Here is a 26,885-nt window from a genome sequence, read left to right as displayed (position 1 = left end):
CTGAGCCGGTTCCAGCAGGTCCACAGTGGGGGCCAAAGGCTGAGGGGAGGGAGGGTCTGGGTTCCTTGGGAATTGTGCTTTGGGGGGTGCGCGCGCACGTGTGCACACACACACACACACACAGGCTGCAGCCTCGCTGGTGAACACTTGGGGAGTAGGGGGCAGACCTTTCCTGCTATGAGAGCCCCTGAACGGTGGGGTCTCTGTCCTCTCGTTGCTTCTCAGTATTGCCTAGTTGTCTCCGTTTGTTACAATAGACCAGGCAGTAAGTAAGACAGAAAAGAAAGCAGTGGTTTTTAGAGGGGGCTCCAAGGCCTCCTGGAGAAGGTGTTCGAAGGGGAGCCGAGCTGTGGTGAGCTGGCCCCTCGGCTCCAGGCCTGGCCGGGAGCAGCCAGCTTTAAAGCGCAGTGAACGCCCTGAGCATCGTGGTAAAGGGCAGACACTCCGAGTCATTGCATTAGGTCAGGGTGTGGCCTGTGTTTCTGCATTTCTGACAGCTGCCGTGGTGCCCATGCTAATGGCCCAGGGACCACACTTTGAGTAGCAAGACTGTGAGTCTAGCCCAGTGGTTGGCAACCTCATTAGTCAACAGAGCCAAATATCAACAGTACAACGACTGAAGTTTCTTTTGAGAGCCAAATTCTTTAAACTTAAACTATATAGGTAGGTACATTGTTAGTAACTTAATTAGGGTACTCCTAAGGCTTAGGAAGGGCCACACTCAAGGGGCCAAAGAGCCGCATGTGACTCGCGAGCCGCAGTTTGCCGACCACGGCATTCTACTAGCCATTGGCTCCCAACCTCAAATGACATTGCGGTCACCTGGAAAGCTTTTTACAAACCCGGTGCTCAGGCCACGCCCAGATCACGAAAACCAGATTCTGTAGGCGTGGCGGCCAGGTGTCAGCATTTTCCAGAGGCCCCAGGTGATCCCGTGTGCAGCCGGGACTGAGACCTCTAGGCCCGCTCAGCTCACGCCTCTGCCTCACTCCAGACTGAGGCCCAGAGGAAGGCTGGGGCTGCCCAAGGTGACGCAGCCAGTGAGCGGAAGGCGTGGGCCTGGGCCCGGGCGCTCCTTGTCTTCTCTCAAGCAGCGGGCAGCGGGAAGTGGCAGGTAGGGCTGGGAAGGGGGCAGCAGGGACTCAGGCTCAGGGTCATCTGCAGGGCCCCGAACCTCCCAGACTCTGGGGTCCTCTCCAGGCTGTGCCCCAGGAAGTTGTTATTCCTGTCCCCCAGGTGTCCCCAGCCCACACGGGTCACCAGGAAGCAGCCCCGAGTGTGTGCGGAGCAGATTATCACCCGTTTGCAGTGGGGTCAGGGTTCAGAGGGTTCAGAGCACACAGGCTGTGTGTCCGGGCGCAGCGTCTGTCATTTGAAACCTCCTGGATGGTGGGAGCCCCAGCTTTTCCCTGACTGATTCTAAGACACATATGTCTCCTTCCCCCCGTTTTAAAGTTTTTAGAAGTGGGTGTCTGACAAATGTTGCCAAAAGACACTGAGGCCACCACGCAGGACACTGAGCTCTGTGGTGTCCTGGCGTCGCCCGTGTGCAGAAAGACGGTGCAGGGAACCGACTGGCGTTAAATTGGTAGCATCACACGGTGACGCTAGATCGTGTTCATCCAGACCCCCCGCCCCCCAGGTGGTGCTCCGAGCGCCTCCCAAAAGGTCGCACTGCAGCACCCAAGCAAAGAGCTGCAGAGAAACGCGACTCCCAGTGCCGGGTGGGCGGTGGAAGGACACCCAAACGGCCAGCTCACTTGGCACAGCTGACAGCTTTTCAGGCCGGGAGGCTCCTGCCACCAGGGCAGCCGAGGGCTGTCGGCTTCACCGTCCTGCCCGCATGGCCTGGGGCAAGTCACGGGCCTCCAACCTTCACTTTCTTCCCAGGACAACGGGGAGAACACATGAGGTGTCGTAAGGATCAAATGAGAGAATTTACACAAACAATCTGCAGAGCCCAGCTCCCAGCACATGGGAGGTGCTCCCCTGGCCCCGATGCAGTTGAAAGGAATTTCCCAAGGGGACGGAAGCAGTTGCCTGGACCCTTGGCCCCCGCAGCACAAACACACAGGCCCGCAGGGCACGTGGACAGGCGGCTTTATTTCTTTCCATGCCGAGGAACACAGGGCGTGAGCTGTGAGGGGTGCGGCGGTGGGAGGGTTCCTGCAGTTCCCTATGGGACTCCGGGGGGACTGGTCAGCGCCCCGAGCCGGGACCACTGCGTTCATGCAGCCAGCGGCCGGGCCGCCACGGAGCTGGGACAGCAGGGCCACTGACCTTCCAGCTCCAGCGAGGCCTGGGGATGCCAGGCTGCCCGAGGGAGTGGGGTATGGGCAGTGGGGTGCCCTCTGCCATCATATTCCCCTGGTTCATTTCTCTCTTCTCCCTGAAATGCTGAGCTGAGGCCCCCGGCGCCTGCTGGGAGACCTGGGACTGCTGACCCCTCCCTCCAGAGCCAGGGCCTGTGAACCTCAGTGGCCATAGACCTCAGTCTCCCCTGGCCTGACCTGACCTTGCAGGGGACACAATACTCTGGATCACCCCCAGATCCCCCCTCCCCCGCAACCAGGGCATCTCTCTTTTGGCCTCAAAGTTCCCATAAAGCAAACACAACCAGGTCTCCTTTAGGGAGGGGAGAGACTGCAGCGGATTCCTGGGGGGGACTGACTCAGCAAGGCCTGCCCCAGCGACCCCGGGGCCTGCGCCCTCCCCTCCTGGCGGTCACTCGGGTTGGCCTGTGCTCAGGACGAAGCGCTCCCCTGGCAGACAGAGTCTGCGCTCACAGATGCCCTCCCAGGGGCCATGCGGAGGGTTGGGGACTGGCAGGGGTCCCAAGAGGAGGCATAAGCATCGTGATCAGACTCCGGGGAACATTCTTGGCCAACCTGGGGCCGGTCTGGCTGTGGCTAGGAACCTGCCCTCCACTGAGCGTAGTGACCCTGGCTGCTGGGCAGGGCCCCAGCGGCAAAGCCTGGAACATCCCTCTTCCAGAGTCTGGGAGCCAACGCCAGTGGGGAAGGTGGGCACAGAATTTGGGGGAGAATCTGGGGCCCAGGGGCCATGGTGTCCAGCGCCACCTCAGGCATGGGAGTGATTCCCGAGCCCTGGGCCCCCCTCTCCCACAGACTGGCCCTTCAGCCCGCTCTTCCCTCTGTCTTGGGATTCTCTAGACCAGTGGTCGGCAAACTCATTAGTCAACAGAGCCAAATATCAACAGTACAACGATTGAAATTTCTTTTGAGAGCCAAATTTTTTAAACTTAAACTATATAGGTGCGTACATTGTTATTAACTTAATTAGGGTACTCCTAAGGCTTAGGAAGGGCCACACTCAAGGGGCCAAAGAGCCGCATGTGGCTCGGGAGCCGCAGTTTGCCGACCACGGCTCTAGACCAAGAAACACGAAACCTTCATAAAAACTCTCTGGCCCACTTCCCTCCAGGGAGCACACACACTGCCAACGGCCCAGGAGCCCTTGGGAGTCCCCCCGCCCCTCCCCCTGTGATCCCAAAGCCCCCTCCAGGCAAAGCCTCGGCTGTTTGTGGGTGGCCAGGGACAGAGGGGGAGGCACAGGGCATCAGATGAGGCCGGGCAGGGGGCGGGGGCCCGGGGGTCCATGCCCCATCTGAGCTGCTCTGTACGGGGCCCCAAGTTTGTACCCCAGACCATGGGGGCCATGGCAGGAGGGAGCTCAGGCCGGGGCTCCTCACCAGCTGGCAGTTAGGCCCTAGGAGTTCTTGGTTGGTGCCCAGACAGCAGGACAGGGAGGGGCGGGAGGTGGACGGGGGCGGGGTGGGGGGGGGTCCTGGGAGACTCGCTGGGACCATAGTTCTCGGCAGAAAAAGTTTGGGAAGAGGTCCGTGCCATGCTGTCCCTGTTCCTGTCTTCACCAACATTCCTTTCGGCGACGCCACCCTGCCATGGGGGAGGCTGGGGCGGTTAAGTGTGGCTGTCGCCTCTGTCCAGGGCAGCTGTGCGGCTGTGGTCTGTGTGCCGGAGACCCCAGGGCGTGCGGAGCACCACTCGGCCTCTGAGGTCAGGGCACGGCTGGGATCGCAGCAGGCATGTGGCACAACATGCAAACAGTCCTCCCCTTCCCTCCTCAAGAAAAATGCTAAGACCCCTCCTCCGTCTGTGAGGCTGGATTCTGCTCCTGCTGGCAGTATACGCTGCTCGGGAGATGCCAGGAAAGTGGGGATGAGAAAGAAGCCAGAAGGTGGGGCAAATGCCAGGCTGTGTCCATGAGGTTAAACCACATTATTCACTGGTTTCAAGTCCATTTCGTTTCCTTCCTTCTTTCTTCCTCTGGTTTTTCCCATCGGATGTGGACTGCAAAGGGGTGACAGAGGTTCCCTCTGAGTTGGTGCTTTTGGAGCCTGGGGACAGGTGGGCCCTTGGCAGTCACGGTCCTGTCCTCCGTGAGATGAGGGGGTGGGGTGGGAACGCCGGCTGGCCAGGGCTGCTTCTGCTGGCCGAGCCCTGGTCACTTCTACTTCTTCTGAACTGTAAAGAAAAGGACAGTTACGCAGAGCAGAGCTCAGAGCACGGGGTCCCCGGGTCCCTGTTTGGAGGATTGGGGTGTTTGTTTCCTCGTGGGACAGGGCAACAGGGACCACCTGGTTGGGGCTCTTGGTGGAGCCGAACTCCTGCCATGAGAGGACGGAGGCCTGTGAGCCCTGAACACAGAGCCATCCGTGCTGGGATTTCCTAGTGGACGCTCAACAGTTCCCTCTGCCATATTGAGTTCAGTGGTTGTCATGTGCCATCGAAAGAGTCATGGCTGCCCGGTCAGTGTGGCTCAGTGGTTGAGCGCTGACCCAGAAACCAAGAGGTCACCAGTTCGATTCCCGGTCAGGACACATGCCCAGGCTGTGGGCTCGATTCCCAACAGGGGCCACACAGGAGGCATCTGATCGATGGTGTTCCTCTCTCATCAATGTTTCCATCTCTCATCCTCTCCCTCCTCTCTCTCTAAAAATCAATAAAAATGTATTTTTTTTTTTAAATAGTCATGGCTAACATGACAAGCAGCAGCAGGACAAAGGCATCACAGGCAACTGAGGCCTCGTGGGTGATACTGAGCTAATGCCCCGGGCGGGTGGGTTCCTGCCTCTCACGTACCTGCGTGTCTATCAGACTCAGAGAGATCACGGAACGTGCTTCAATCCAGGCAGATAGGAAGTGGGTTTTGAACCTGACAGGCTGATTACCAACCTGACCTCTTCCCTCTCCTCAGTGGCCACGGTTACCCATGACCCCAGGGCTGAATCCCAGGCTTTCTGCCCCCATCGCCTAGACCAGTGCCTCCCAAACCTTAATGATTGGGCTGGGAATCTTAGTAAGATGCAGATTCTGGTTCAGTGGGTCTGGGTGGGGCCTGAGAGTCTGCATTTCTGACACGTTCCCGGGGTCAGCAGCCACTGCTGCTGCTCCAAGGAGCCCATCTAGGGGAGCAAGGTCTTTCGGGAAAAGCCTGGGTTGGTCACTGCAAGGGGCAGAGATCCCTGGGGACTTCCGTGTGTGTGTGTGTGTGTGTGTGTGTGTGTGTGTGTTTCTGGCTTCTTTCTGTCTGGGAGCTGCATGGGCCTTTTGCGCCGCTGGAGTCACCCTTGGAAGTGGCTCCCCTGCTTGGAGAACTTCCTAGGGCCGCCTCTGGGTGCTCACAAATGTGTTCCTTCCTGGCTTCCACCGTGTGCATTGTTACTTCCGGCCTGTCCTGGCTGTCTCAGCTCCATTTACCAAGACGGACACATCCGCCATCTCGGGGGATGCTCACCAAGCCTCTGTGCTGGAGGCCTCTTCCTACTGCTTTAGACAGGAAAGCCCCCCGGGTTCAACTAGACAGCCAGCGGCCCGGGGCCATGGCCATCAGAGCTCTGGCTCCTAGGCCTGTGCTCTTCCTTTTTTTAAAATATGTTTTTATTGATTTTTAGAGCGAGAGGAAGGGAGAGAGCTAGAAACACCCATGAGAGAGAAACATCACTGATTGGCTGCGGACTGGGCCTCGAGCCTGCAACCTGGGTACGTGCCCTGACTCGTGACCTCTTGGTTCCTGGGTCACGCTCTTCCCCCACCCTTTCCTTGTAATCCACTTTCCAGGAATAAGACAAGGCACGCAGCCAGCCTACTCAGCTGGTTATGCCAGGAACTGAGTTGCTTTTGGGGAATGAGAGGATAGGCTGTGGTCCCCACAGGCTCTTACCTTCCCCCCACCGCCCCTGCCCCAGAGGCCAGGCTACACCCTGGGCTGGCACGTGGCTGGGCCTCACCTGCAAAGTTCACGGTCACGGCCACAATGATGATGATGATCCCCATGATGATGAAGGTGATGCTGAGCAGCCGGGCCAGGCGGCCCAGCCTCCGGGCCCCGTCGATGTCCCCCTGCTGCACGCTACTTCGAGACTGCGGAGAGAGGGGGTGGCAGGGACCTCAGGAAGGCTGTCCTCACTGCCCTGTGGGGGCCCCTGGAACACACCCGGTCCCACTGCAGCCCTCACTCCAGCTGCCTCCTCAGGGGACAGGAAGTGGCCTTCTCCTGGAGAAGTGGCCTGGATTCAAGGGGCCGGGACCCTAACCAAGCCTGGCCCTCGCCGGCTGAGGACAGCTGGAAGCAGAACCAAGCAATGCAGAGTCACAGAACCACTGGGTGGTAGAGTGGAGACAGAGGGCCTGAGAGGGAGGCCCAGGTCCAGGCTGCATTGAGCTGGTGGGAGCGGGTAAGCCAGGCCCCTCCAGACCCTAGGCCTAGGCTCACTGCGGTGGCTGCACCGAGAGGCTAAGGCGGTGCCTGTGGCTTTCTCCATGGCCTGCCGAGCCTGTCTCCTTTTCTCTGTGAGCTCCCTCTGCCACAAAAGAAAAAAAAAATCCCCGGTTCTCCCTTCCCACCGGGGAACCACATCCTAGTTCAACCAAGCCCCTTCCTGGCTCACACCAGAAAGGCAGGTGTCTTAGGTTTGAACCAAGAAGGCTGGGGCTGGGGGAGCCACACTCCATGAGCTCGGAGTTTCTTGGCCCTATTTAATGTGAAGTCAGGTGGATGAGAGCAGGAACAGAGAGCATCCTGGGGGGCCCACTGGGGGGGGGGGGGGTGTCCCAGGCATCTCCATCAACTTATGCCCCTGCCAGGAGCACTTGTCAACTTGCTGGCAAGGGCTGGCCCGCACCCTCCAGCTCTAGAACTCCCAGGTGTTTGACTTCTAGAACAGGCATGCGCAGGAGTCCTCCGAAATAAATATTTGGTTATTTATTTTCTGATTATTTGAGACCCCTGAGTTCAGAATGGACATGCGGTCAAGCACCTTGATGATGACGATTTATCGAGACCTTATTTGGTATCAGGCAGCTGGCTAAGGACTGGACCTAAGTGATCTCATTCAGCCACAGAATCACCCTAAGAGGTGGGCAGTGTTGCCCTTTCTATTTTTTTTTACTGTTTTAACTCTTTATTATGAACCTGTCTAAAACAATATGCGCAGGAGAATAAGGAGTGATTCCGTTTAAATCCATATCATGTGCCAGAGTCCCAGTTCCTAGCTCACGGCCTGGTGGGGAGGCTGGCCTCCACTGGGATCCCACACAGAGAGGCACAGTTGCCGCTGTGGGTTGTGTTACAAAAGAGGAATGGTTTCCAGCGGCCCCTCTGGCCGTGTGGGATCAGAGAGGAGGCTGGCCTTCAGGAGCTGATGCAAAAGTTCAGCAAGATGATGGTGGCTGAGTTCATCACTCCCTCCCAGTATCTCCCATGGCCCCCACTGTCCACAGACCAAAGACTAGACTCAGGTTCGCTTTGCATTTTCTGATTTTATCCTCTCCTGTCTCCTCCACCCTCTGGGCCTAGTCAATCTGAGCCACTCGGGGCATGAGCACTGGCGCCCACATGCCTGTGCTGTCTCTCATGCCTGCGTTCTTGCTCCACAACACCACATGGCCACCTCCTCTCCGGCCCTCAAGGGCTGGCTCCAATGCCGCCCCCTCCGTGAAGCAGCCAGGATTACCCACCTTCACTGGAATAATCATTATCCCTTACATTACGGGAAAACCTACCTTATCTCAGGAAGCATGGTAAATGCTTGCCATCCATTAGACTAGTGGTTCTCAACCTTCTGGCCCTTTAAATACAGTTCCTCATGTTGTGACCCAGCCATAAAATTATTTTCGTTGCTACTGTTATGAATCGTAATGTAAATATCTGATATGCAGGCTGGTCTTAGGCGACCCCTGTGAAAGGGTCGTTCGACCGCCAAAGGGGTTGCGACCCACAGGTTGAGAACCGCTGCATTAGAGCAAGGGTGGGGAATGTCTGGCCCTACCATGGCATTAAGGGTGAATTAATTTAAATGTTTGGCCAAATACAGCAGGCTAATTTTTAAGTTGATGACTTTGGCCTGCAAATGATGTTATAAATACCCAAGTGGCCCTGGACAGAAAAAAAGGCTCCCACCCCTGCCCTAGAGCATCTCATCCTCACACCACAGAAGTTAGGGACGGTTACTGGCCATTTACAGGTGAGGAGCTGGGACATGCAGGCCTTCGGAGAGAAGCAACCGGAGACATGGAGTAAGGCCGGATCAGGAAGGGCCCTGGGCCTAGCTGGTTTGGCTCAGTGGATAGAGCATTGGCCCTGGGACCGAAGGGTCCCGGGTTCAATTTCAGTCAAGGGCATATATCTAAGTTGCAGGCTTGAGACCTGGCCCCGGCCAGGACATGAATCGGAGGCAACCATTCGATGTGTCTCTCTCACATTGATGTTTCTCTCTCTCTCTCTCTCTTCTCCTCACTTCTACTCTCTCTAAAAATCAATGGGAAAATATCCTCAGGCGAGGATTAACAAGAAGAAGCAGAATGAGGAGGAGGAGGAGGAGGAGGAGGAGGAGGGGAAGGAGAGCCCTGGCTTTTAGAAAACAAAATGTGGATTTTGTCCTATATGCATTGGGGAGTATACAACTGGGTGAGACATAGAGGATTTCCTCAAGACAGGAAAGAAAAAAGATCCAGTGAAGAGGTGAGGGTGAAAAGACCAAGGAGTGATTGGCACCCCAGCATCCCTGGGCAGCAGGTCTGGACCCGAGCTCAGGGGTGAACTATGGGCAGCAGAGGAGAGCGCTCTGTCCTTGGAGACTGGGTGAAGGTGGGTGCGGGATCTCACGCTGGACAGGTCTGCAGGTGGGTCTGCGCAGGAAGTTGTGAATGTTCCTGCCTCTGGACCTCGGGGGTATCAGTGACCAGGCACCAATGTCATCCAGCAAGAGATGAAAGAGAAGGTGGGTCTGGCATGAGGAGGGGCATGGAGTGGGGCTCTGGCAACAGCCTCCTGGACATGGCAGGGACCCAACCAGGAGCAGGTGTAGCCTCCAGCCCCCTAGAAGGGCCGTCTGGCTAAGAGCACAGGTTCTGGAGCCAGACCCGGATGCCTTCCAGCTCCACCCTTAACTGTGTGACCCTGGAAGTGGCTCACCTTTACCGTGCTTTACTATAGCTTCCTCAGCAGGTAAAATTGGAACCTACCTCATCAGTTCTCGTGGGGATTAAATGAGATAATATAAGTAGGGGGGCTTAGCTTGGTGCCTGGCAATAGTAAGTGCTTCATAAACATAGTAATGAGCCCAGCCGAGGTGGCTCAATGGTTGAGCGTCGACCTATGAACCAGGAGATGAACGATTCTCTCTCATCATTGATGTTTCTATCTCTCTCTCCCTCTCCCTTCCTCTCTGAAATCAATAAAAAGATATTAAAAATAATAGATATAGTAATGAAATATGTTTATTGTTATCCCTCCACTGAGCCTGAGAAGGGAAAAGGATCATAAGCCATTGACCTTAGCAGAGGAGGGCAGACCTGTTCTGGAAGGGAAGTCTACTTGGTGAGTCTCGGTGAAAAGCACCAACAGCCCTCCTTTCACTGTCAGAAATGTCCCAGTCAGGGTGCTAATGACACGATCACTCTCTGTCCAGGCACCTGCCACTCCTCCGTGTTCTCCTTCTTCCCTCCTCCTGCTTTCCCCCACCCGCCCCAGCTTGATTTTGATGTCAGTGGGGTGGGGGATACGGCAGGCTCCTCCTGGTGTCCGTCTCCCCCAGGGGAACGCAGTACTGTTTCCATGCTCATCTTTGGTGCCCAGCCTCAGCAAGGTACCTCGCTCTGGCAGGTGCACCGTGAATAGCAAAGCCTCCCTGCATAGCTGTTTTCTGTAGCTCTAATTTCCGGGAGAGGATCCTAGCACCTCCCTCCTGGACTCACCCTCTGTCTCTCCCCACCTCAGATACAATCAGGTAAGAATTCCTGGCCTTTCTCACGTCCCTCAAGTCTGTCCCTCCCTCTCTAGTCCCAACTCCACTGCCCTAGCCCAGTCCCGGGGTATAGTGCATCTCTTCTCTCTGCTCCACCCCTGTCCCCATCCAACCTCTTCTTGACAGCCAAGGGGTCGTCTCTGAAATACAGGCCTGGCCATATGACCCCCCATAAAAGGGATACGGCTTTCTGCCCCTGAGCCCTTACACGTGCTGTCTCTGCTGGAAAAACAATGAGGAGGGTCTGTTTTCTAACCACTGAACTCAGCCAGTGGCATGCTCAGTGTTCAGAGCAGATTCCTGAAGGACATGAGCACTAGCCCACGCCACCCCCAGCTCTCTGCATGGCCAGCCAGGGTCACTAAACTCGGTTCCACCAAGACAACATTGGGGGGAAGGGAGGCCAACACAGGAAGTCTGGCTTTAGAGATTCTGGGGCTTCCTTGAGTCATGACCAAGGGACTCATTCTCAGGGGTAAGCCTGGCTTTCAGGGGAAGGGGAGCAGCGCTTGAGATGAGTCCTGCCCCCCACTTTACAGAGAAATAGTTGTGAGTGCAGCAATGATTCAGGACCATGGAGAGAGGAGCACACGGGGCTGGCTGGGAATGGGACATGGAGAGGGGGAGGCCACGGGGAGAATTTTCCCAGTCACTCTAAGCCCAGTCTCTCTTCTTTATCCACAGAACCATCAGTCCTTGCTTCCCAGCCATGCATGTTCCCAGTGTAGCTACCTCCACGGGGACTCTCAGGCTCTGAGGAACATGCATGACTGGGAAGCAAGGACTGATGGTTCGTGGATAAAGAAGAGAGACTGGGCTTAGTGTGACCGGGAAAATTCTCCCCCGTCCATAGAAGCTCCTCACCTGCTGGCCCTCACTTCTGAAGCCCGTCCCCCCATCAATTACCAAGTGAAAGACCCATCCCTGCCTACGGGGATGGGGGGAGACCCTTCATCTCTTTTCATCGGGAAAGTACCGGCTGCTCTCACATCCCCACTTAGTGGCCTTGTCTTCGTGTACAAAATGGCTTAAGTCGAAGGCACAATAATCATTTCCGTGATGATTATAATGACTGTGAATTAATAGATCATCTGCGATGGCAATGGCTGTGGGAATGGTGAGGGAGAAAATGAATTCATGTTAATAGATCAGGGAAGAAAGATTGAAAAGAGTCTGAGAGTGGGTCGGGGGTGGGGAGGAGGCTGGGGAGAGCTTCGTCCGCCCTGAGGCTCAGGCCAAACCCCAGCAGATCTGAGACTGACAAGAGGTGCCAGGGCTGGTCAGCGATGAGTCCTTCCGGGGAGGTCAAGCAACTCCCCACAGGATAAAGCAGAGGGGTGCTCTCTCCGTGCCCCCTGCACAGCCCTCTCTCTGCAGCCAGGCAGTTGTTTCCGCCAGGCCCTGACTGCAAGCTAACCCTTCCATGGCTGAAGAGTGGCGAAGAGTAGAGGGGGGATACGTGGTGATGGACGGAGACTTGACCTGGGGTGGGGAACACGCCGGATAGTGTACGGATGACGTGTTGTAGAACCGTGCACCTGAGACCAATATAATTTTCTTAGCCAGGGTCACTCCAGTCCACTCATTTTTTTAAAAAGGGTGGGGAGGAACGGTGGAGGTTCCAGGGGAGGAGTCAGAGCAGCTGCCGTGGCGGATGGGAAGGAACTGGAAATGCTGAGGGGCCTGAGATAGCAGTTGTTTACCAACCGATTCTGAAGTTTTTCAACATGTTAAGCCAGCTGACCGGCTGACCGTCAGCCCTGGCTGGGACTCTTGCTGAGTGAAGGGATGAAGGCGTAAATGGATGAACGTGAGCCTACACCATGTCAGTTAAATAACGAGGTCACCAAAGTGCCTACGGAAGGAGGTGTTGAAGCTCCCACATTTGCAGAAACAACCTACAGAGGAGGGGCTGCGGGAGGCTCCCCAAAACCACAGACAGGGCTGCCCAGCTCCCCTGGGTGGTGTAGGAGGGTGAGACTTCATTATCCCCAAACTGGTTGAAGTCAGAACTGCCTGTCCCCTGGGGGTCTGCCCTTCCCTCTAACGTTGCAGTTTCGCTTCGAGTTCATAATAACAGCACCCACTCCATTCACTCCGTGCCCGCTCAGGGCGAGGTGTTTTCACACACAGTAACTCATGAGCCCTCCCAATAACCCCATGAGGTAGATGGTTTATTAAACCTATTTTGCAGAAGAGGAAACTGAGGCTAAGGAAGGAGGCTGTGTGACTTGGACATGGGCAGGTGGCGTAAAAGGGACGGAGCTGGGACGCTCCCCCGGGTCTAGCTGATGCTTATTTTATCATTTTTGTCCACTGAAGGCCCGCTGCCTGGGGTCCAGCTCCGGGATCTGGACAGCAGATGTTGCCGGCTTTGAGGAGCGTGGCCATGTCTCAGCCTGACCCGGAAGTAAAATGGATGAAGTCAGCCTTGCCCTGGCCACCCCAGGAGGCTCACGGGAGGCTGCAGTTCTGAGCACACGGCTGAGTCTGGACAACTCCGCAGGTACAGCCCTGACCCCCCAGCCCTGGTCACAGCAGGCCACAAAGCCACAGAGAGAAGGGCCTACTGGTCCACTGCTCTTCCTCTGAAGGAGCTGGGGGGAGGGAGAGAACAGTGGGGGAGGAGGTTTATGGGGGGAAGGGGAAGAGGGGAGGAAGTGGAATTCTTCCCTCCCCGCACAGATGCCTGAAAGGTTTGGCTTTCCTGGGAGGAACACACCATCCTCGTCCCCAGGGGTAGATGCAGGGTGGGACGAGGGAGAGAACATGGGATTCAGCGTCCAGCGGTGTGACCGTGGGCCCGGTGCTGTTCTGCACATCTCAGTGGTCTCATCTGTGAAGTGGGCACAATTAGCCGGACTCTGTCAGCCTCATCTTAGGGCTTGCTCTGCGGACAGTGCGCTCTAGACAAGCTGCCAGGGCTGGGGCTCTCCCTCCACCCTGGATCAACGGTTTGATCCTCCACTTGGGAGCCAGAGGGGGGACTTCAGGGGAGCAGTCCTGAATGTGGAAGCGGCTACAGTGTTTGGACAGGTTCAAGCCTCAAACTAATGAGAGGGCACAGTCCTCTCCTGGCCACATGCAAGTCCCAGCTTGGAGGGCAGAGCCCTCCCAGCACAATTATAGCCAACAGCTATGGTTGTAAGCTTGAACCTATGGTCCAAACACGTGGCCCCACGTGTCTGAGTGATGTCGGCTTGATAGAGTTCAGGTGCATGTAGTTGAGTAGGATCGAAACGCACGAGAATGTTGTAAACATCTTGACCACGCCCTTACTTTGCCTCCTGGAATCTGGCTATAAAATAAAGACTTGGCTTGTAGTCGTGGCGCCGTCTCTCCATCTGGGAGCAGCATTCCACTCAGACCCAGCTTTCTGCTCTTGTCTGTCTTTTCTCCATCCTTCACCGCCCCCTCTCAGGGTCACTGAACCTGGCTGAGCTGGCGCAGCAATAGGGCACCCCTGGGACTGAGTAAGCCATGGCCGTGCTGGCTCGCCACACCTGAAGTCAGTCCCCCGGACCTGGAGACACCGGCACAGGAGACTCACTCCCTTTCTGCACTCTCTGGCCCTCCTGCCTCCCTGGCCGTCTGGGTGGGACCCAGTGATTCAGCCCTAGATGAACACCTGACCCCCCCTCCCTGGGGAATGGGCGTTTCCTCTGAACTAGACTGGTTCCCAGAAGAGGGAAGGCTACTGTGGGCACCCCAATAACGCTCCTGCCTGGCACCCCTGACCGGGGAGGCAGGCTGCGGAGTGGGCAGGAACAAGAGCACGGGCTCCAGGCGTCGTGGGCCCCCATCGCTAGCAGGTTATTTCACACGTCCGTCTGCACTGGACTTCCTCGTCTGCAAACTGAGAGCAATAGCAATACCTGGGCCTCACAGGGCTTAAAGGCGATCATGTACGTCTAACGTGTTTGGCTCTGTGCCTAGCGTTTAGCAAGCACGCGGTGAGGGTGGTAATGTTATCCCTCACCCTGGGCGTCCTCGGTTCCTTCTCTCTGGCTCGGCTCCCTTTAGAAATTCATTTCCACAGCTACACTCCACCCTTGCCTTGGCTGCTCCTCTGAAATCCCACCCCAGTCTCTCTCTCACCCTCACGCTCTCATAGCACCTGCCCACTGACTTCTTTGAGCCCCAGCCTGTGACCGACCTCCTCTCTTCCGAGGCTACTACCACCTTCCTGGCCTCACTGCCTCCCAGCCCAGCCCGATCCCTGGGTGGGTCATCTCAGCCACCCTGGGTGGCATCTTCTGTGCCACCTGGTCCCGCCCTTGTGGCGATTCTGCCATCCCAGGTGTGGGTGGGCCTAATGTCACCTCAGTGACCCTATACCTACAGCTGGAGAAAAGTCACACCACCACACAGGCCGATCACAACTCAGACCCCTGGTCCCAGCCTCAGCCGAGCCCTCGGGCCATGGACCTGTCTGTCCCTTGTCACCTCTCCTCCCCTCTGCCGTCAGGCCCTTATTTCTCAGCAAACAACCTCGCCCTCCGGGCCCCTGGTGGCAAGGACCTCACGCAGTATGACGACTCCCTTCTCTTTGAGTATTTCCATCTGCTTCCTCCCTCGTGGCCTCTCCTCCCAGCTCCCAGGACAGAGGTCTTTCTTCTGGACCCCATCTCTCCGCTCTTCAGGGACCTCGCCTCATCCATCACCTCTCATTTAAAAAAAATATATATATATATATTATTGATTTCAAAGAGGAAGGGAGAGAGAGATAGAAACATCATCAATCGGCTGCCTCCTGCACACCCCCTGCTGGGGACCGAGCCCGCAACCCGGTAATGGAACCATGACCTCCTGGGTCATAGGTTGACGCTCAACCACTGACCCACACTGGCCGGGCCACCGCTCTCATTTTGCCTAAGCGTCTCCATCACCAGAGTCACCAGGGATCTATAAACGGCCAAGCCAGTGGACACCCATCCCTATTGAGCCTGATCTCGCTGCTGCGTTTGACGACTCCCTCCTTCTTCAAACGCCCTCCTCCCTGGTGTCTCCCCCTCTTTTTCAGTTTTCCTCCCACCTCCTGGAATCTTCTTCCCAACACCCTTTTCTGCCCACTCCCTCTGCCCACCCCTCAAGTGCTGTGTGCCCAGAGCTTTCTCTACAGTAGTGCCGCTATTTTTTAGTTGACTACCCGGGCGTCCAAAGCAAGCACTGCTCCCCCCTCCTCAGCGACTCCCTCCTCAGCGCCCTCCTTCCTCAGCCCACTGCTTGGCTCAGGCCTTCGCATCCTGCTGCACCGTCTCAGGGGCCTCCTGCGGGGTCTCCCTGTCCCCATCCGGCCTGCTCTCGTTCGTTTCCCACAATGGTTTGGTTTTAAAATATGAACTGACCACATCACGCCTCTGATTAAAATCTTTATTTTATTTATTTATTTTTAATACTTTTTAAATTAAATTCAGGGAGAACGGGACAGGGAGGGAAAGAGAAATATCAATGATGAGAGAGAATCATTGATTGGCTGCCTCTTGCACGCCCCCTACTGGGGATCGAGCCCACAACCCGGCATGTGCCCGGACTGGAACAGAACCTGGGACCCTTCCATCAGAAGGTCTGCGCTCTATTCACTGAGCCAAACCAGCTAGTGCTGCTTAAAATCTTTAGAAGCTCCTCAGAGCCACTCCGATAAAAGTTAAATTCCTAGCCTGGTCTGCATGGCTCAGTGGCTGAGCATCGACCTATGAACCAGGAGGTCACGGTTCAATTCCTGGTCAGGGCACATGCCAGGGTTGTGGGCTCAATCCCCAGTGAGGGGTGTGCAGGAGGCAGCTGATCAATGATTCTCTCTCATCATTGATGTCTCTCTCTCTCTCTCTCTCTCTCTCTCTCTCTCTCTCCCTCTCCCTTCCTCTCTGAAATCAATAAAAATACATATTTTTTAAAAACCTTAAATTCCTAGAGCCGGTCCTTGCCCACCTCCCCTGACTACCACACTCTCACCTCCTTCTCATGCCAATAGACCAGGTCTTCTCCAGCTGCTTCCCAAATGCCTACCATGGTGCCTGGTGCATAAAAAGACACCCCCCCCCTTACTTTTCTCCAAACAAGCAACGTGCCGTTCAAGGGAATGAATGGTCGATTGAGTGAACGCCCCGTGTCTCCACTGTTAGAGGTTCCGCCTGCCCCTTGCCCTGGTCCAGGCCCATCCATCTCTCACCTGCACTCCTGCAAAGGCGCCCTGTCCCGGATGCCAGGCTCAGAGGGGCCCCTTTGGCCCCGCCTTTCACCCTACACAAGACTGACCCACCAACATGGAAATCTGACCACACCCCTCTCTGGCTCCAAACCCTCCCGTGGCTAAGCTACAGCCCGGGTGAAGCCTGAACACTCGATGCCACTGGAAGAGGCCTGTCCAAAGGACCGCATGTCGTATGATTTTACGTATATAAAATGGCCAGAAGGGGCAAACTCATACAGAAAGAGCAGCGGCCGCTTAGGCTTGGGAGGGATGGAGAGTGAGGTGTGTGTAGGGAGTGAGGTGGTGGGGGGATGATAGAAAAAAGGCACAGAGTTTCCTTGGAGGCGAGGACAATGTTCTAAAATTGAGTGTGGGCATGGTTGCACCTAACTGTGAATATACTAAACATCAGTGTCACGCACTTTAGATGGGTGAACTGTACAATATATTTCAAAGCTCTAAAAGGCCCCACAGCAAACCTGTGATGGTTTCCGTTCCTCACTGGGGAGATCAGCTGCCACAGCATTGCTGTTACTATCAGTATGTGATAGCATTTAACCGCGTGCTGCGTGTTGTTCTTAAGCACCGTGTGTGGCTTGTCTCGTTTCGCCCTCTCCCAGCGCTATAATGTAGGTGTGATGGCGTCAACCCATTTCGCAGATAGGTACACTGAGGAGAAGAGAGGTTTGAGCGACGTGCCCGAAGCCACACAATACCTTGTGGTTTCGCCAAGCACAAATACTTCTTGCAGTGTGTCGTAAGGATCTGTTTACAAGTTTCTCCCCACTGGACTGGAGGCTCCTGGGAATTGGTGCTGATGTCTGGGTTAGCGCCTGATTCCCTGCCCCTGGCCCGGTGCCCATCAGGCCTGACTCAAGGGCCTGAGAAGGACATAGAAATGCACGGAGCGTGGGCTCACTGGTTTCCCAGTCTCGGGCCCAGCTTTCTTTTGGCAAAGGCAGCTCACCCCAGCCTGCATCCTGCTACCCCCACCAGGAGACAGATCCTAGCAGCTGTTTTCTCCTGGGCCCTGGGGTGGTTCTCCTCCCCGAACCTGCCTCCCCTCCTGGGGCTTCTCCCTGTAACCAAGAGGTTGGCCCTGCCCAGAGCCACCGGCTGCGGCCTTGCGGCCGGGCCCGGCCCCGCGGTCCCCAGTGCAGCAGGCACACAGGAAGCCCCTCGAAGGCCCCACCCTGGGTGCTGCCCAGCCCTGGCTCTTGTGCCCACACCAAGTCCCTCTGACTTAGGCGGGGCTGGAGCCGCTGGGGCTGGGAAGGCTTCCCCGTGGAGGCCGTGCCTGGGTGAGGTAGACAGAGAAGGGTGAGAAGTAGAAAGCAGAGGACGGCCCGCGAACAGCCAGAGTGACCACAGCTCCGAGGGGCTTGGTGATTGCGGCTCAGCAGCGGAGTCACTCAGATGGAGGGACAGGCTCTCCCCACCCAGACCTCTGGCCTGGCCCAGCCCGGGCTAGCAGGTCACTGCCCCCTGCTCCTAGCTTCACCCTGGACGCCACTGCCTGCCCAGTCCGTCTGTCTGTCTCTCTCCTTCCTAGACCTCAGAAGTCACAGCTGCTGACCGTGTCTGTGATCCTCTGCAAGCAGCTCTATCCAAATGGCTTGGTTTGGGACGATCTAAGGCAGAGGTTCTCAACCTGTGGGTCGCGACCCCTTTGGCGGGAGAACGACCCTTTCACAGAGGTCGTCGCCTAAGACCATCCTGCATATCAGATATTTACATTATGATTCATAACAGTAGCAACATTACAGTTATGAAGTAGCAACGAAAATAATTTTATGGTTGGGTCACAACATGAGGAGCTGTATTTAAAGGGCCAGAAGGTTGTGTACTCAAAGTCCTGCAGCACAAGAGTGCGTGAGAAGCAGGGACAAGCCCGCGTGCCCTCCTTGGCAAGTCTAGCGTGCCCTCTGACATGGTTTCCACCGCGGCCCAGACCTCCCCTACCCGGAGGACAGAGGCTGAAATCCGGGCAACCACCAAGGCCCAGAGGGCCTGGTGAGAACTGTCCCGAGAGGGGCAGCCTGGGGAGCCAGGCCCCCAGCCCCCCAGGGCCCGGCAGGGAAGCTCCCGGGGCTCTTGGAAACCAGAGCTGGCACAGAGAATACCCAGGTGCCGGGGGCGAGGTGTGGGGGAGGCTGTGGGGGGCTGGCTCCCCTCCTGAGAACACGGGCCCTGGGACTCCACGCCAGCTGCAAGCTCTGCTGATAGCATAGCCCTGCTCAGGAATGACTCCTGGGGACAACCCTCCCACCCCCCCACAAAAGACAGGACCCCCAACGTGGCTGTCTCTGTAGTTTGGAATTTAGCTCCAGGGGGCTCCCCGGGGCCTCCTCCCCAGCGGGTTCTGTGCCAAGTCAAGAGCAGAGACGACAGAGAACAGTAAACAAACACTTTCCTGGCCCCGGACCCTCCTCCGAGGGGGCTAGTCAGGCAGCTGAGAAAGGGGGTCTCCCCCCCCAGCCCCTGGGTCCCCACTCTCGCTTCTCTGCACCCGTGCCAGGGAGCATGCCCGCCACCCCGGGCCCACCGCCCCGGAGCACAGGGCAGCACTTACCATGATAGAAAAGATGAGGGGGATGAGGTTGAGGGGCCAGACCGGGCAGAAGCAGGAGGCGATGGCAAGGATGAGGTAATCTTTGGGGGCTTCTCGGTCCTGGGCATAGGAGGCGGTGGCCGTGGAGGACGCCCGCCTGGAGCTGGCCCGGGAGGGCGACCGGGGCAGGGAGGCCTCCCGGTGCCCCTCGGGGACCACCTTGAAGGGCAGCCCGTGGCCGTTCTGCTCCAGGTCCAGAGCCCCCGAGAGGGACTTGGGCAGCTTCAGGGACTTGTCCCCCTTGTCCTCCACCTTGGTGAGGAGCATCTCCATCTCGGGCAGGTCCAGGGGCGAGGCGGCGCCTGGCTCCCGCGCAGGGGGAAACTGAGGCTGCAGGGGGTTGGCCATGTTGGCTTGAGCCTTGGGCCGCTTCGGTTCCAGACCGTGAGAAGGGGGTTCCCGAGGGACCTCAGCGCACCATTCCTCAGCCCAGACCCGGGGTGGGGGGGTGGGGGCGGCCCACAGGTCAGGGGCCGAAGTGTCGCCAGGGAGCAAGGCTTGGAGGGTGGGCTGTCCAGGCCCAAGAGCTCAGCGTCTGGGTCCTGCCCGCTGCCCCGCCGAGCCGCTGGGAGCTGGAGTCTTCAGTTGCGTTCAAGTTGGAGGACAACTTCGCTGATGCTGCTGGCAGCACAGATGGGCGGGGAAGCAGCAGAAAGCAGCGCCAGGAGCAGAGAGAAGAGGCTCCTCTCCAGAGTGAGGCTCCGTGAAGTCAGGGCGGCTGTGTGTGTGTGTGTGTGTATGTGTGTGTGTGTGTGTGTGTGTGTGCGCACCCCACGTGGCCTCCCTCTCTCCCTGCCCTCCTCCGAGAAGCTTTTCCTTTTCAATTCTCTCTCCCCCGAGAACCGCCCAGCAGCCTCTGCCCGGCCCAGCCCCACTCTGCCAGCCCGGCCCAGCCCAGCCCAGAGGGACTCGGCTGACCTCCACTTCCCAGCGCAGCCACAAGCCTGCTCCTCTGGGCTGGGGGCTCTGGGTGGGGAAAGAGAGAGAGTGGGTCACACGGGGTGGGGGCTCTCCAACTGTCCTGGGGAACTGAGCCCCCTACTTTCCTTCCCCTGGGGCAGGTGGCTGCTTCCTCTTATCTGTCGGGAAACACTGGGTCCTGAACCCATCGCATTCCACCCGGACCATGACCTCCAACTCCCGGAGGCATCCAGGCCCGAGCCTGGCTCCTGGCTCCAGGAGAGAAGGGGGGATGGAGCCCCAGTGTGGCCCCTGCAGGATCCTGCCTGGACCAACAGGGCCTGCTGAATGGGTTTCTGAGCAGCTCACCAATGTGTGGGGCAGAGCGGGTGTTAGTGGGGGAGTGTTAGCCCCATCTCATGCCCATCAGAGCTTTTCTGTGGTGCTAAGGAGCAGGCACCGGGGGCTCCTGGGGGCGCACGCCGACTCTGAGGGGCCCCGGTTCTGGCTGCCTGTCCACTCGGATTGGTACTGTCTTTGTTCTCTCTTCTGTCTTCTCTCTGTGTTTCTGCCTCCTTCTCTATTCTCTACACCTCCATGTCCCCAGTCTCTCTCCTTACCTTTATAAGAAGGACCTGGAAACACCAGGGTGTGTGTGTGTGTGTGTGTGTGTGTGTGTGTGTGTGTGTGTGGTTTGCAGGAGGCTGTAGCAGTTTCAAGCCCTGGGGTCATGCATGGTGGTGGTGGGAAGTTAGAGATGGAAGGCGGCTCAGAGGTGATGTGGTTCAAACCCGTTGCTCTCACAGACTAGAAAGCCAAGGCCTGGAAATGGAAAGTGAGGCTCATCTCAAACTGCATCCCAACCAGATACCAGTCTCTGGCCAGATCCGGTCCGGGGGCTAGTTTGAAGCCAAGCAAACCATTTCAGCAGGAAGAAGTGGCTTTGGGTGGTGTGTGTAGCTGGCTTCAGGAACGCCGCTTCCAGCAAGGATGGCGAGGGCCGAGGAGGGAATGCGACGGGGCGGGAACCGTGAAGAACTGGGCACAGAGGGAGGGGGGGAGAGCAGCGAGGAGCCGATGCCAGGGGAGCCAGAAGGACTCCTGGAGGCAAATCAGTCTCAAAAATTGTTTGTGGCTTTGAGGCAAATATTCAGGTTTGGTGACTATGACTACATTAAATTAAGCATGGTGGCTCCATACTGGAAATCCACTGCTATTCGCAGAATGCAGACCGCCAGGGCCCTGAGAGAGGCCCCCTGCCTGCATGGGCAGCAGGGGTGGGAGCGTGGCTTCGCCCTCACCTGGCTCCTCCGGAAGGCTCTCACCCATCCAGGTATGCACAGGAAGATGGGGTGAGCCCAGCTCCCCTGCCCGGGAACTTCCACAAATGTGCCGACACCTTTTCAAACATGAAACTCCCTGCAGAGGGTGGCAAGTTGGGTCCCTGAGACCCCGAGACCCTACGTCAGCATCCAGTTTGGACAGAATTCCATGTCACAACCTGGGAGCTGGGCCCGGGGTGGCAGAACCCAGGTCTCCAGCCCAGTTCCGGGTCCTCTAGCCAAGAGACTGCTGAGCGCTTGAAATGTGTCTGGTCCCAACTGACATGTGCTGTGTGCACAAAACCCACACGTTTTGAACACTCAGTACAAAAAAGAGAGAATGCAAAGTATTCCCATGAATATTTTGTACATTGATTATATATTAAAATAACATTTTGGATGCACTGAGCCAAATAAAACTATTAAAATTAATGTCACCTGTGTCTTTTTACTCCTTTAACGTGCCTACTAGAAAACTAGAAACCTGGCTTGCGTTATATTTCTATTGGGCAATGCTGGCCTCGAGACAGAACGAACCTGACATGAAGGGGACTTTTTGACTTAATGAAAACTCAGCAAAGAAAAGGCCAGGAAGTCCCCAGGGTGGGCCATGGCTGTGATGTTGCTGGGTGGGCCGGCCTTCAGGACTTGGGGACTCAGGTTTGCTCTGCCTCCGTGAGGTGCTGGGCTCATGGTGCCATCTAGTGGCCTGGTGGTGCTGAGGGGAATGGCCAGAGATGGAGTGAGACCAGGGAGGCGGGGGTGGGGGGGTGGGGTGGGGGGGGGGGTGGGCACGGGGAGGCATGGGAGGCAGGGGGAGGCAGGGGGAGGCAGGGGAAGCAGGGGGAGACAGGGGAGGCAGGGGGAGGCATGGAGAGGCAGGGGGAGGCAGGGGGAGGCAGGGGAAGCAGGGGGAGACAGGGGAGGCAGGGGGAGCAGGGGGAGACGGGAGGCAGGGGGAGGCAGGGGAAGCAGGGGGAGACAGGGGAGGCAGGGGGAGGCAGGGGGAGGCGGAGGAGGCAGGGGGAGGCAGGGGAAGCAGGGGGAGCAGGGGGAGACGGGAGGCAGGGGGAGGCAGGGGGAGCAGGGGGAGACGGGAGGCAGGGGGAGACAGGGGAAGCAGGGGGAGACAGGGGAGGCAGGGGGAGGCAGGGGAAGCAGGGGGAGACAGGGGAGGCAGGGGGAGGCAGGGGGAGCAGGGGGAGACGGGAGGCAGGGGGAGCAGGGGGAGACAGGGGAGGCAGGGGGAGGCAAGGGGAGGCAGGGGGAGCAGGGGGAGGCAGGGGGAGGCAGGGGGAGGCAGGGGGAGGGAGTATCCAGTTTCTGCTCTAGAGCTGCTGAGCCAACCCAGCCAGCTGCTCCAGCTCCCACTCCCTCACACCCCAGACGAAGTCTTAGGTGGAGGTCCATGGGCCATATTCATCATTCGAAGTGAGCTTGGCCTGCACAGTATTGACTCAGCACGTGTTTTGTTTTGTTTTTGAATCTATTTCTCACAAAAACAGGCATTTTAGACTTTTGACATGAGGATCTTGGAACCTTGGGCCCATTTTCTGCGGAGCCACAGGGTCAGCTTAGCCTTTAGAAGGAGGGCATTGAGCTCCTCCAACTCCACCTTCGCCTCGGGCGTCCGAGCTGTGTGCCCTGCCCAGCTAGACAGGTGGCTGGCCCTCCTGGTCTGCAGCTGGCCTCTCCCTAGTGCGGGCACAGGGAACTGAAGAAAATCCTTCCCTTCTCTGCCCCCTTCCCCGCTGGGCTATGGGGTCATGGAGGGGCAGGCACGCACCCAGCTCCTAGCCCAGTGCCTGGGTGGTCGGATGAACTGGAGGAAGATGAAAACTCCAACCAGGCACCCAAGGCGTGTCCACACCACCACTCGTTCCACCTCTGCCCGCCCCAGCCTAGCTCCCCTGAGCACGGAGGATGCTGAGGTGCGAGCAGTGGAGGGGAGAGTGGACCTGCATACTGGGGGTGCCCTTCGGTGGTGGGTGCACAGGGAGGCAAGGCTCAGAAAGGTGGGTACGTTGGAGCCTAATCCCAGGGGAAGAAGAATTCAGCCCCTCATGTATAATTCGGGGTCTGTGCCTATGGTCCTTTCTACCCTGGGCTCGTTGGGTATCCGGAAACCCTATGGGGCGGACAGAGCAGGAATCATTAAGCAAATTCTTCTTCTCACTGAGGACTTCCTGGGCCCAGCTCACCCTGCTCTAGGGGTGACAGCCTTCTGGTGTCTGTACACACACACACACACACACACACCAAGTGTGAGGAAAACTCAATGTGATCATGTTCCCAACACAAGCACCCCGGCTTCACACCTGTACGGTGGGGTCCCTCCAAAGGAATCCACTTGAAATACTTCATCCTGACCGTCCTTGCATGAAACATGTCCCTCCTCCCCTTTGGAAGGTGCCCTAACAAGACGAATCTTTCACCATTTACAACCAGTTACAAAGCACCTCATGGATAGTAACCCTGTTCATATCCCTCCCAATTCCTGCAAGGTCTGTCTGCAAATTTGGTTTCCTTTTGGATTATTCCCTTGAAGTATTTTGGAGATATATATATATATCAGAGAGGAAGGGGGAGAGAGAGAGAGAAACTTCAATGAGAGAGAATCATTGATCAGCTGCCTCCTGCACGCCCCCTACTGGGGATTGAGCCCGCAACCCAGGCATGTGTCCTTGACTGGAATTAAACCTGGGACCCTTCAGTCCGCAGGCTGATGCTTTATCCACTGAGCCAAAGCAGTTAGGGCTATATATTTTTTTAAATTGATTTCAGAGAGGAAGGGAGAGGGAGAGAGATAGAAAATCAATGCTGAGAATCATTGATTTGCTGCCTCCTACACGCCCCCTATTGGGGATCGAGCCCGCAGCCCGGGCATGTGCCCTGACAGAAATCAAACTGTGACCTCCTGGTTCATAGGTCAACACTCAACCACACTGCCCAGGCCCCTTGAAGTATTTTGACTTTGATTTTTCCAAGTTGTTCTTTACCATAAAGGAGCAGATGCACATTACTAGAAATCTGTAAGTGAGTCCTTCCTCCACATCCCTGACAACACTGGGTCTGGTCATTGTTACTTCTTCTTGCTGGTATGTCTCGTTCATTGCTAGAGAGGTGAGGTGCTGTTCCCTGTGATGGAGGCAGGGAGTGTGAGGGAGGGGTTGGAAGGCACAGACTTCAAGAGAATCCAGGAGACCGTGTGCCCAAGGCCCTTTGTGAGTGTGAAGTTGCTGGGAGTGTGTCACTTTATCACCCTCTGCCCTTGCAAGGGTAACTGTCCCTCCCCGGGGAACACTGTTTGAGAGGGCCGCTAGTGCTGACCTTACAGGTACATCATTTCTGACTTTGTGTACATCAGTCCTTCATCTCTTTGGGACATAACTTTAGCAGCCCTGTCTTACATATGTTTTCTCTCTCCAGTACTTTCCATTTTATGTTCACTTAATACCTCTCTTGTACTGTTTTTCTCTATATTTGGACAAACCTATCTGGTCTCAGTTGATAACTTCCATTTCTTTAACACTCACAGATTTACCTTCTCTCCACAGCAAATCAGTTATCTTGAAGAATGGTATGGTCTTGGAAGCAGACAAAAAAAAAAAAAAAATCAAGCAAGGCCCGGCCAGTGTGGCTCAGTGGTTGAGCATCAACCTATGAAGCAGGAAGTCATGGTGAGTACTGGTCAGGGCACAAGCCCGGGTCTCGGGCTCCAGCCCCAGTTGGGGGGTATACAGGAGACAGCCGAATCAATGATTCTATCTCATCACTGATGTTTCTCTCTCTCTTCCTCTCTGAAATCAATAAAAATATATTTTGTAAAAATCAAGCAAGGGTTCCACAAAGCCTGGAAGGCACACAATTAAAGGTATTCTGGCCTAGGATCCCCATAGCCTCAGGGAGAGGAGGGGGTGCCTGTTAGGTCAATATGTACACACATGCACACACTAATACACATCCACACATCTATATAAGCGTGAACATAATCTGTACATGTCAGAAAACCCCAGGATGCTAGGCAAATGCATGTCAGCAGGCAAATATGCAGGTGTATGCTCTCAAACACATAGCCCTGATAAAACAATAGTAACCAATATGTTCTGGACTCTAGTTTATAAACTTACCTTCCCGTTCATTCTCTCCTTATTCCAGCCTTGTGAATAGAATATGTCTTAATAGCTTCCAGTCAGCGAGTGCTTGCCTGGGCCAGGCACTATGCTAAGTGCTTTAAATGCATTAGCCCATTTAGTCCGCCCAGCAGCCTATGATGTAAGTCTCATTATGTAAATCCATTATACAGATGGGAACACCAAGGCTCAACATCATGAGGTGATTTGCCAAGATTACTCAGCTGATAAGTGAGGAGACTGAGAAATACCCTTGAAAAGTGGATCTGAACCTCACGCATTCTCTTAGACAAGGATTTTTAAAAAAATCTGTGTTTAAGTGGTTCCCCCACAGTTTGAACCTGTGGTGTTCGAGGGTCAACTGTGTTTTCAATCTTCGGGCAGGAATCCACAACATGTGGAGGACTGACTTAAATTACAGGCGGATATTTTATTGTGGGTGTGGTCCGAGCCCTAACCCTCCCACATTAAGGGTCAATGGTACTTTCACAGCCTCTGCTGACCTCACGCTTCTGCTGGACACTCAGTCTTCCACCTTCAGGGGGCACCCTCACCGCCCTGGTGCTGAAGGTACAGCTGGGCAAGAGAACCCTCAGCTCTTTCTATCCTGGAATTTGGGGAAGCAGAGAATAAAAACCTCAGGCTGAAGCAAGGTAGAAGCACTGTCCAGGCCGGTCTGTCGTACGAGTGTAATAATATATAATCAGTCACAATTTATGGGACACCTTCTATTTGCCAGAAACTGTGCATTTTGAAGGAATGTTAATCCTCCCAGCTACCCGGCGGCAGTCCCCGGGACAGAGGTGAGCAAGCAGAGGAGTAGAGAGGTTAAGTGATGCCATGGGTCACACGTGTAGTCAGTGGACAAGCAGAGATTGGATCCCCGGCTGTCTCTTTCCTGTGCGCTCTCAGGCTGTGGCGCTGCCTCTCAGACAGGGAGGCTCAGTGGGCAGGCCTGGGGCCAGAGTCCCACATTTTGCTCCTGGCTGGACCTCAGGACCCTGATGACCCAGAGTCCAAGCCTTCCTGTGATCTGTGCCCCAGCCCCCTGCCCTGTGAACTTGGGAGTCTGTGAGCCAAGTGCATCAGCCAGCAAGCAAAGACATCTTGAATGATGGCAGTGAGCCGCACCTCAGCTGTTCTGGGGAACCCTCACTCCTCCAGGGCTAAGAGCATCTCTCCAGCTCCTGTGGGGCCCCCAAATCTGCGCTGTGTGACTCTTCCCCCAACTGGCAAGAGCCCAGCTCTCCAAGGAGACCAGAGAGCTCTCAGCCTGCCCCTGGCACATCTGGGTCCTCCCCCAGCAAGCAGCAGCTGCACCAGCAGCCAGGCCCGCCCGAGTGAGCCAGACGCTAGCACAGGAGTGTTCATCTTAGATGACAGCGGCTCTCCAGACATCTCGGGGGGCAGGGGTTGGCTGTGCGTCTCACTTCCTCCT

The 26,885-nt window shown here is 56.3% G+C and overlaps 1 protein-coding gene across 1 annotated transcript; it reads right to left on the bottom strand.

Annotated features, from left to right (window-relative positions):
• Positions 1-2,084: 2,084 nt before the first annotated feature.
• On the bottom strand, positions 2,085-19,873 carry LOC138994467 (trafficking regulator of GLUT4 1). The gene is made up of 3 exons (XM_070394422.1): positions 19,054-19,873; positions 6,272-6,404; positions 2,085-4,505 (listed from the first exon to the last, which is right to left on the bottom strand). Exons 1-3 carry the CDS (start codon positions 19,438-19,440, stop codon positions 4,492-4,494), a joined length of 534 nt encoding a protein of 177 aa, XP_070250523.1. The 5' UTR covers positions 19,441-19,873; the 3' UTR covers positions 2,085-4,491.
• Positions 19,874-26,885: the final 7,012 nt, after the last annotated feature.

The sequence above is a fragment of the Myotis yumanensis genome, unplaced genomic scaffold (assembly GCF_028538775.1).
Source record: "Myotis yumanensis isolate MYYU_CA2020_CCGP unplaced genomic scaffold, mMyoYum1.0.hap1 SCAF_16, whole genome shotgun sequence".
NCBI classification, from domain to species: domain Eukaryota; kingdom Metazoa; phylum Chordata; class Mammalia; order Chiroptera; family Vespertilionidae; genus Myotis; species Myotis yumanensis.
Note: the sequence above shows the minus strand (reverse complement) of the source record. Positions and strands in the feature narration are given on the sequence as shown.

Coding starts and splice junctions, on each gene's coding strand:
- LOC138994467 (XM_070394422.1), bottom strand. CDS start 19,440: ATGGCCAACCCCCTGCAGCCTCAGTTTCCCCCTGCGCGGGAGCCAGGC. Junction 6,405..19,053: donor CCCTCATCTTTTCTATCATG/GTAAGTGCTGCC, acceptor CTCTCTCCGCAG/TCTCGAAGTAGCGTGCAGCA.